The 11,204-nt window shown below is 37.2% G+C and overlaps 1 protein-coding gene across 1 annotated transcript in view; it reads left to right on the top strand.

The window, feature by feature from the left end:
• The first annotated feature begins 2,350 nt into the window (after positions 1 to 2,350).
• The window catches only part of STAB2 (stabilin 2), a 922,612-nt gene continuing 913,758 nt past the window's right edge, over positions 2,351 to 11,204 (top strand). The window contains exon 1 of the mRNA XM_044087850.1: positions 2,351 to 2,473. Coding sequence (XP_043943785.1) covers positions 2,417 to 2,473 — 57 coding nt within the window. The 5' untranslated portion in view covers positions 2,351 to 2,416. The remainder of the gene's footprint in view (positions 2,474 to 11,204) is intronic.

Genomic DNA, 11,204 nt, shown 5'->3' with positions numbered 1-11,204 from the left:
CAGTTTATATCCCTTCAGAGCAGTACTTTGTGGCAGACACCCTGAGCAGGTCCTTAACTCAGTCCCGTGAATGGATGGTTCACAGGGATGTGTTTCTGGACATTGTCCACCGGTGGGGTACTCCTCAAGTAGATCTGTATGCCTCCCTTCTGAACAGACAACTTCCTCTGTTTTGTGCCAGAGTCACAGGTCCTCTGGTATAGAAGGTGAACACCCTCTCATTTTCTTGGAAGGGGATGTTTCTTTATGCATTCCCTCCCCTTCCTCTCATTCCGAAAGTCCTGTTCAAGATTCAACAGGATGCTTCCAAAATCATTTTGGTGACCCCCTTTTGGCTGTGACAGCACTGGTTCCCGCTACTTCTGCATCTAGCCAAGGCAATCATCACAAGTTACCTCACAGGGTGGCTCTACTCACACAAGACAAGGGATCTCTCATCCATCCCCACCTGTCCATGCTTCAACTGACACTGTGGGTGATATGGTTTTGATCCCTCATAGACACCTTTTTCCTGAGGACATGCTGCAGGTCCTGCAGGAGGCCAGGAAACCTACTACTAGAAAACCCTACTTATCCAAATGAAAGAGGCGTTCTATTTGATGCCCCTCTTGTTACCTGGACCCACTGAATATGGATGTTCCTTTGGGTTTCTCTTACTTGTGCAAATTGCTCAATGCTGGCTTGGCCTATTCTTCTATTAAGGCCCACTTTATCAGCTGTTTCTGCTTGTCTGCCTTTAGCTACTTCTTAAGCTTCTAGATTTTTGACTAAACAATTTCTTAAAGATGTCCTTAATATTAGACTTCACAGGAAGCCTGTTCCTCCTCCCTGGGATCTTAATTTTGTTTTGGAACAGTTAATTCAGGCTCCTTTTGAGCCTGCTGTTTCAGTTTCCTTGCAACATTGTTCTTGGAAGACTGTCCTTTTCTTAGTCTTACTTCTGCAAGATGGGTGTCTGAGCTTCAAGCCCTTGTGGCTTGCCCTCCATTTTTGGTATTTCATAAGGACAGGGGATCCTTGCAGACTAATCCTTCTTTTATTCCTAAGGTGGTTAATGAGTTGTCACTTAATCATCTATTAATTTGCCTACACTTTTCCCCTCTTCACAATCTGCCAGTAAGAGGATGCTGCATACTTTGAATGTGTATAGGCAGCTCAGATTTTATTTGGATAAGACTAAGGCTAATAAAAAATCTGATCAGTTGTTTGTTTCTTTTCATCCTAAGTCTTTAGGATTAGCTGTATCCAAGCAAACTATTTCTTCTAGAATTTCAAAGGCCATTTCTTTTTGTTACACTTTTCATGGCAAGAGCCTTCCTTCTTCTGTAAAGACTCATTCTAGTAGAGCTGTGGCTTCTTCTGGTGCTTTTTTCAAGGGCTTAGACACTAATTCTATTCTTGAAACAGATACCTGGACGTCTGTGCATACTGTTACCAAACATTGTAAGTTGGAAGTTATCTTCATAACTAGAGCTGATTTTGCTGATGCCATTTTTCATGGTTTCTTAGAGGGCTCAACTGCTTCTTCCTTCTCCCAAGTTTCTTCTGGAGCTTTGGCACTCTCCCATATGTAAAGATTAATGCAGGGGTGAATGTAAGGACATAGTACAGCTCTGTCAAATCTTACCATAGCAGTATATGTCTTTGCCTTCACCACTCTTGTATTCACTCCCTCCCTCCATCCCTCTATTATTTTTCCTTCCTGGATGTACAGGTTACCACTTGGGTTTCCTGGGACAGGTGTTCTTATTGGGGCAAGCAGTTTTGAGGATGGTATGCCTGAACATCACCTTTATGTTCTATGGTATGCAAGGAGCATTTGTGTCATGTTTGGCATACCTTAAAGCAACAGTAAGCTTTGGTAGACTGGATGAATGTTGGGCTTCCATGGCAGGGAATCCCATATGTTAAGCATACTGCAGCAGTGAAAGCAAGGACATTTACTGTTATGGTAAGATTTTGCACAACCATACTCTCTCTGGGATGATTTGAAGAAACTCTTAGCCACTGTCCTTTGATGACCTGCCTCAAGTTCAGAAGACACATCACTGGATCAGCAGTGTGGACATTCAGTACAGGACAGACAGCTGCAAACTCTCGCTTGCAGAAAATCCTGTTATTCTATGCAACAGATTGTTTAATTCAAGCTTGGTTAACAACAGCAAAACTATTTGACAAATGTCAGTGTCAGGCTTTTTTAGTTTTCATCAAAGCAAATAGAAAGTTTTGTGTTTTTACCGACATGAAGTAAAATATTCTGTACAGGAAAGGGGAGGGAACAAGGGTTGGGAGGTTGTTTATAACCAAGGAGGTGCTGTGCTGGATGGAGCACAGAGATAAGGCTGAAAAGCCAGACTCTGCTCACAAACCATCCCTTTAACTTGCACTTTAATTGACATCTGAGGAAAGCTTAAGAATGGAAGGAAACCTGCTTGCTGTGTTTCTACTTTTATTCCTTGGCGCTGTGAAAGAGGTAAGGAGATGCAACTATGTTTTTACATAGGAAGGGGCAGACTAACTCATAAATACTCAGTGGGTTAATTGATATTAATCTTTTGTGCTGACAAATACATCTCTTTTAGCAGTATTAGCGCTTTATAGTTCATTTCAGACCAAACCTGCTATACCTCTATGATATGAAATTGCACTGAGACATGCAAAGACAGCTGTACCTGAATGTTTACTATTTGTGCAGTATAAGGCCAAAAGGAAACACACTTACTTAGATTAGCATACATCACATAGATAACATTTGCACTAACTTCAGGATAATTCTGGGTGGTTTCCCATTTGGACTCAGAATTATATAATTTGGTATTTTTAAGAAAACAGTGTCTAGCAAAATACTGGAGTGCCTTTGTAGGGCATAGCAATACATGACAACACTAAAAACCTTATTTTATATTCTGTTAACTACTTTTATGTAATAAGTTGAAAGGAAGTTAAGTACCGTACTAGTGCCAATAATAAATTCTAGATAACTGTCCTCCAACCTAAGTAACTATACAGTTTATATATGGAGACAGGGTTTAAACAGTGCCTGCCGAAAATACAGTGAATATTTGCCAGATGCATGGATCTGTAATGAGACAAATACTTAACCTCTAAAAATCAGTATGACCTGACCATCTAATGTGTTGAGATATTCCTATCCATATTATACAGACAGTATTTTGTTTTAGCAACTAAATCATAAACTACTGCACTTCTTCTTTGTAACCACTTGTCTATGAGGTGTCTGATTTTTTTAAACTTTTTATTTGTATTTATTAATTTGTTAAAATGGTAAACCTTCTAGGTACTGGTGCCTGTTTTCTGAGATGTACTAACAGTACTCTCTAATAAGGGACTTGCAAACAAATTGAAGGAGTCAAACCCAGTAATCCAGGATGGATTTTATTAGTACTTCATAAATTTAATCATCTGTGCTATGCTACCAGACACAACAAACTACCAGACAGTCAACAAAGCAGGCTTTTGAAAATGAAATCTTGTAAATGTCACACAGGCCTAAGAAGCAGTGACACTACTACCTAGCACATGTATTACTATACAGTAGGAGGCTAATGAATACACACTTTTGCCGTAACATTGTTTACAAAATTCATGTATTAACTCATTCATTTTCCACTCACTTTAACCTGATCGTCGTCATGGGAAATGAGATCAGTCTGGCAAACAATAGGTATAAAGAGCAAACAATCCTGGACAGGATGTCTGTCCATTACAGGACAGTCAAACATACACATGCAAGCACATTGCAGCTACCTAGAAGATACTAGATCTCTTACAAACTTGTACTGTGATATATTTTGTGTATTTAATTTTCAGACTTAAAGTTATAATATTTTAGTGCTGGTCCAACTGGTTGTAATAACTCTCAGATGAACATTCTTTCTTTTTAAAAGTATCTATGAAAATACAGAAGCAGGGCAAACCATTTACACTAAAATGTTTGCTGTTATGCATTTCACTGCAAACATATGTTGATTTGTTAACAACAGACAAGACTGCCATTAATTTAAGCCAATAATCAGAACAGAAGACACAGCACTGTGTTATGGCATAGCCAAATGTTCATTTTCAGTAAAGATGCCTTTCACAAGTGTAGATCATGAAGGAATTTGGTATAAACACACATATTAACAAAAAGCTAAAACAACGACACATTTGTTTTCCTGCATATTCTAAGCTTTGAGTGTGTGTGTGTGTGTGTGTGTGTGTGTGTGTGTGTGTGTGTGTGTGTGTGTGTGTGTGTGTGTGTGTGTGTGTGTGTGTGTGTGTTTGTACAGGTGTAAGAAACTAGAAATACTCAAATATTCAGCACAATATTTTTATCACTAACACATGTAATGTACTTATTGCTGGAGCTTTTCAAATTTGCACTAAAATATAACTGCAAAAGTTCATAGGCTTGTAGTTAAGTGCTAGGCAATTAGTCTACAGGTCATTACAAGCTTAGCCAAAATCCTATTTAAAAATTCCCTCCAGCCTCATGAAAGGCAAGTCAAAATAAACAGGGGTAGAATTTGAGTTTGAACAAGTTCATGAATTGGATGTGGACGAAAGTGTTTAGATAAACTGTGTATTTTTTTTTTTTGGTGAAAACGTTGCCTTTTGTCATTTTATTAGTTTGTTGTTTTTTTTGCTTGAAAGTTAGAATTTGAGTCTGCCCTCAAAATTTGTAACGTCACACCACCAGTACGGAAATAATAGATTTGTTGTACAAAAAACTACAGCAGGAAACTGTTGCTGACTGCCTGGCTCATTCCTGTCTGACTCAGGCATAATTGTGACCCCAGACTTTTAGTTATGCTTTCTTATGCAGATCATGAGTAGAAACGGAACAAATTGTATTTCTTTCCTTCAAAGGCTGAATAGGATTATGACAGGTCTTATGTGTATGAGGTGGAAAAATAAAAACAAAAATGAGGATAACCTAGAGCTCATCTCAAGACAGTCAGCACATTAAGGAGTTATAAAAAATATTAAAAAATTATGATCTTGCACCAACAGTATTGTGTTTCATAAAGTTACCATGAAGAAATTGTAAATGATAAAGGATGCCATGCAAGGGTTTAAGGGAAAGCACCGAAGGGAGAGCATGACTTGGCTGCCAGGTAAGGGTGGAATGCTCAGTTAATAAGGACCAGCTTTTAGCATCTAAACTTCAAGAGCTGGCAGATATTTGTTTTCTTTTACATTAGGTATCATCTGCAGTGAAATGGGATAGGACTGTGTAATACATAGCATTTTCTTTTGTGTGTGTGGTTTGTGTATGTGTGTGCGTGTGTATGTGTGTGTGTGTGTGTGTGTGTGTGTGTGTGTGTGTGTGTGTGTGTGTGTGTGTGTGTGTGTGTGTGTGTGTGTGTGTGTGTGTGTGTGTGCCTGTGCAAGTATGAGTGTACCTCACCATTTATTTATACAAACACACAAACACAGGTACACACACACACACACACACACACATATATATATATATATATATGTGTGTGTGTGTGTGTGTGTGTGTGTGTGTGTGTGTGTGTGTGTATATTTATTTATTTTGTTTATTTATTTAACATTTGTTGACTGGGAAAGTCCAACTTGGAATGAAGCCAATTTTCAGCGGAGGCCTGGGGAGAAACACTCCAGACGCATGTCTTTAAATATGCACGACATATACTTAACTGTTGAAAGAACAAAATGTTGAATGTACAAAATGCTGAAAGTGGAATTTGCCCTTTCATCTCTGTTGTGCGATCCCAAAGTTGGTTTATATATATATATATATATATATATATATATATATATATATATATATATATATATATATATATATATATATATATATATATATATATATATATATATATATAATTAGCAGGGGAGTGCAGGGGTGCTTATACCCTTGCATTGAATAGGTTTCAAAATGTTACACTTTCGGCATTTTGCACCTTCAATATTTTGCTTTTTCGATATTTTGGAAGAGAGACATATACACATATGTATATATTCCCTCAATAAGATTAAATATGTGCTCACTCAACCAGTCAAAAGCTGCTTAGTCAAGAGCTTACGATACGCGAGATAAAACAATCAAACAATTCCAAGGTTGGGGAATATGCCCTTACCCCATGTTTGTACAATGTTGGAGTTAGGATATAAAGTTAGCAGGGGGTGTGGGATACAGGGGGCTTACCCTCATGCAAAAAAAAAAAAAAGAGATGTTTTCCTTTGTTTGTTAAAAGCTAAACTTGGCATGTACTGATGCCTCATCGCATACATAGTTGTGTGTCAATATAGGCATTTTTGATGTCATTGTGTCAATGTTTAGCATGTCAACATTGGGTTTATTCAGTGTACACATACAATATAATATGAAAAAGGAGAGGAAAGCTACGCGGCTATGAAGCTAATGATGAAGAAACAGCTCATGGTCAATCAGGTTTATCTCAGCTGAAGCTTATCGGCACCCTTTCCTTTTCTTCCTTTTCATCTATCTTAGGCCTCCTTAAAACCAAGCATTTACCTACTTTTTAGCATTACTTTTGATGTTGTGTTCATGGTCTCTGTTGCTTCCTTCATGAAATAGTGTTTTTTTAAAAAATATTTTTGTTGCATATTGCCCCTTCCAAATGCCAACTGCCTTCTCCACTCTGTCCCTTCCCATGAGCTTTATCTCCCTCACTTAACCCCGATAATAAGATCTGCCCAGATAAATATCTCTTGTGTACTTTCTCCTATAATTTGTATGTGTAAAAACTCACAGTCTTTTCTTATACTGTATTCCTTATTATCTTTCAGCATTCAGGCTGGTCTCATTTCTGTAACTATAACAAGTTCAAACTTCTTTTGTTTTTAACGCTTGAAATGGACAAAGATTTCCAGATACAGCCTTAGAGTGTCTTGTATAATAAAAAGATCATCTTGGTGTCTCCAAAATCTAATCCCCTAACTATCAGTATGCCTGCCACTTCAAAACTGCTTAGCCTGATCTAACCAAAAGCTCATTATAACCCTGCTGTCATTTGTCTTCTCTGCGATCCTCAGAGTAACCCCATTGTCATGTACATTGCTCTTTTTAGTTTTGATTTCCACACATTAATGCTGTCACTGCTGTAGGTCTCAGATAACGTGCAGGAGAATTGTTCCAGTTTTTCTAACCAACATTTGAGTCCTGATGTACATAGTGAATAAGATGATTTTTATCTCCACCCTAAGTTAATATCTGACAGCATATGGAACACCGAACCCTGTGGCAACAGCCATTGATTTTGTATAGTATTTTTCTCCTAAATGTCACATTTCATTTTACCATTTGAGGTACTTACCCATAATATTTGCAAACCTGGTACAATATTACTCATTTACTACAATGGATACTATTTTCTTATTTTATTTTATTTTATTTTATTTAATGTATTTTGTTGCTTTAACCTGGTAGATACAGTTAATTATATGACTCTTTTTCTTGGGAGACACCCACATGATATTAAATTATAGTAAGTTAAATCGGGTCAGGAGACTGGGAATTTATTTAACTTCTTTAACTGCAGTAAAGCACTGATCCAAGAAGACTGATTTCAGTCATTGCTCATGTGCATGGTACAGAACAAGGAGGCATTGTAAACAAGGCTCAGAGAAAAAAGGTAAATTCAACAGGTACTAAGAGTCAGACAGAGCCATAAATACTGTGTAGTCAGCTATACATTGTCAGCAAGTATATCAGGCAAAAGAGTAGTTAAATTTATATTCTTGGATTTAAAAAAACAGTACAGTATATTTACAGTATATACAACATAATCCATCTAATCCCTGTTTTTCATTTTATATAAAACATAATCCATCTAATCCCTGCTTTTCATTTATAAGTGCCAATGTTTTTTTCTGACATTCACATGAACTGTTTTTGAAGAAAAGCACAGAGGATGTCACTAAAATTGTCTCCTCTGTGTGGACAGCACCATCTTCTGAGTGTAAAACATTCCCCTCTGAGATTTTCTGAAGAGTCAGCATGAAAATGTGATACTGCATGACCAGTCATGTAGGTCTAAAACTGTTCCAACATTAATGCTAACAGAGCTGTTGCCAGGACTCTCAGTTTTGTACTTAAACCTCCTATTGTTAGCTTGACCAGCCAGGCTATGTTTAAAAGTGTATATTTGTCTAAATGTCAACTCTATACACGTAAGAAATGTGCACATCTTTTTCTGTTGTTGAAATCTGTAACTACAAACAATATGTTTTTAGAGCAGTATGTTATGTATACATCTGTACTGTAGACATCTGTTTGGATAATATATGTTCTAGGGCCTATGCACCATACTGTTTCTGAAAATTCCTTGAGAAAAAAAATGAATACGCCTATTACACCCTACTAACATCAGCTCTGTTTATATTATTAGTTTATTTCATATAGTTATCTTATAAATATAGTATACAAAAATGACCATTTTTAACTGCGGCCTAAAATGTAGTCATTGGGAAGTTGTATACCTGTGAAATTGATCAGTGCAATATTAAGAGACTATAACAAAGAGCAGTACCTGTATGCACATTTTGAAGCATGTAACAAATATAACATTTTATTATAAAGCAAGAGGTATACAATAAGTTACATATTTTAATGGGTTGAGTCCCACACAGGATAGGAGAACATATTTAATACATGTGTGACAAAGGAGGTACTGCCAGCACATTTGTCTGGAATTCTGTAAATAATGATATGTCATTTGTGAATATCAACATTATTCATATAAGATTCTTGTCTTACAAATGTATTAGAACTGTATGATAGCTGTATATCAAACTGCTGGTACAGAATTGTGTGTTGAAAAGGTTTTTGCAAAGTGCTTAAAATGTAACCACAGCATGCCCTACTGGAGTAGAACAGAAATGTACAAACACTATTGTAACTATTTAAATGTATATATTTTAACATGGGGAACTGGAATACAGAAGGTTAACTTGCAAAACTTCAGAAAAATAGGTGAAATTAAATTACTTTATCTCTGGGCCATAAAAAAAAAGATGTTAGCTTTCAGTTTCAGTGCAGCAACAGACACAATGTCTGTGCTGAAATGTTTTTTGTATTGTCTTGGAAGTGTTTTATTGTTTTGTGACTTCCAGGGTCTGCAAATATCTGAGGAAAAGCCCTTGTGTATGTATTTTCACAGGTAGATGCTAAATACTGCTAACTATCAGCAGTGGGGGTTTACCTGGGATAGAGCCAGATGACAAGAAATTATGTCATTCTGCAAGCTATTCCAGCTGTAATATTTGAGATATTAATTTAAGAACTCTCTGAGAGAGACCTCTGCATTCTGTATTCTGTCTTGGACCTGATAAGATCCATTCACCACACATCTGCCTTGCTTCTCTAATTAAGTAAGTTATTGGAGTATGGTATAATTCTGTTAGACATAGTCAGGAATATAGCAAAGCTTAGCTTAGATATTTTTATTTATTTAAGACTGTCCTTCAACACGGTTTTAAATATTTTTCATGATTCTGAACTCTGCTGTCACTGTAAATATATACTGAGTATTGTCTTGTTCTTTTAATATTTATTATTAAATATATTTAAACATTTCACTGTAGCTGATCTGTCTAGACATATTTAAGTTCAGAGAGTACTTGATGACACTGTGTAAGCCACTACTAATAGCCTTGCTCTTGGTCAAACTATCATTTGTATTAATAGTAATATTACACAGTAAGATTGGACCACCCTTTGTTAAGGGCCTTAAAGTAGCTGATAAAGAGGTGGCTGGTGGCAGTAATAACTACCTTATAGTCTGAGCAGAAGGGGCATATCTAGTAAACATGTACCAGCCTTTCCCAGGTGTGTGTGTGTGTGTGTGTGTGTGTGTGTGTGTGTGTGTGTATGTGTGTGTGTGTGTGTGTGTGTGTGTGTGTGTGTGTGTGTGTGTGTGTGTGTGTGTGTGTGTGTGTTTGTGTAAAACAAATCTTGAAGAGTGTGTGTGTCAGCTATTTGGGCAGGGACACAAAGTACTGGTTTGACAAAGAGAGAGTGTTGGAGGTCTTGGCTTGGCCACTCAGCTGAGATCTCAACTCTATAGCTGTGCCAGTGGGGAGTCTTACTGGGGATCTGGAGAAAGAGGGAGAAACCAGCCCTGGACTGACTGTGATCTCTATGTGCTCTTAAGGGAAATTGCACTTGATGCAGAGAACTTCATCTGGAAATACTGTGTGTGTTCCTGCAATCCTCCCAATGTATGTCCCCCACTGGTGCTAGTGGTGAGGATTGATGCTCCTTGATTACTGTTGCCAGTGGTGGGGTGTCACAACATGTTTTTAAGATCAAAAAATGTTATCATATGTACAAATGAGTGATCTAACAGTAGCTCAGAGAGGAAGGCTTTTGTGCAGTGAAGTGATTGTCTCTACTGAAGAAACCCATTATACAAACTGTATGCACAACATCATCAGGTAATCCTGCAATACAAGAAGTACATACACATTTGTGTCACCTAGCAAGGTAAGGAGGAATACCAGAATTGAGAAGCTGTCAATCCATTGATGGTAATCTCTGCAAGTGCCATTCTTGTTAATTAATAAGATTGGAAACCACTTTCAGCTATAACTGAGGTTGTTGTTTGCCCTTCTGTTGTGTAGCTCTAAAGTTAGTATATACCTCGTATAAACTGGTGGGTGGGGTCTCCCACCCCCACAGAGCTTTGCTGGTGCATGGGGACTTTATCCCTGCAAATAAAATGTTTCTATATCAGTAAAAGTGGTTTTCATTTGTACTGGTTTGCAGTAGAGGCAGTCACAGAGATTGCCTTTGGCAGATTGACATGATTCCCCAGATGTAATATGATTCTTAAAGATGCACGTTTGTAATCAGTGGGAATTACTGCAGCAAAATGCAGCGAACTCTAAATGCAGTTTTCTATGATGAATTAATGAGATGTGAGAGCATTAAAGTTACATTTATTATTACTGGCAATTTCCCACTTAGAATAATTGGATTGAATAATCTAGGTTCTACATACCTCTCAGCTGTACAGATTTTTTACAGAACGTCCAGATTTTTGCTTCATAATCTTAGTCCATTTTTCATAAAATTGTGGATTTCTGGCAAATTAGTGGCAAATTATTAAAGATTGAAGTTAGAAAATGACAGATGTTTAAGTCTCCGACTTCATACCCTTCAGAATATTCAGGCTACTTGCTGATTAAAGCATTAAAAACCTTAT

Source organism: Protopterus annectens, chromosome 11.part0, assembly GCF_019279795.1.
Source record: "Protopterus annectens isolate FY-2018-M chromosome 11.part0, PAN1.0, whole genome shotgun sequence".
NCBI lineage: Eukaryota > Metazoa > Chordata > Ceratodontiformes > Protopteridae > Protopterus > Protopterus annectens.
This window is presented reverse-complemented; position numbering and strand designations above follow the sequence as displayed.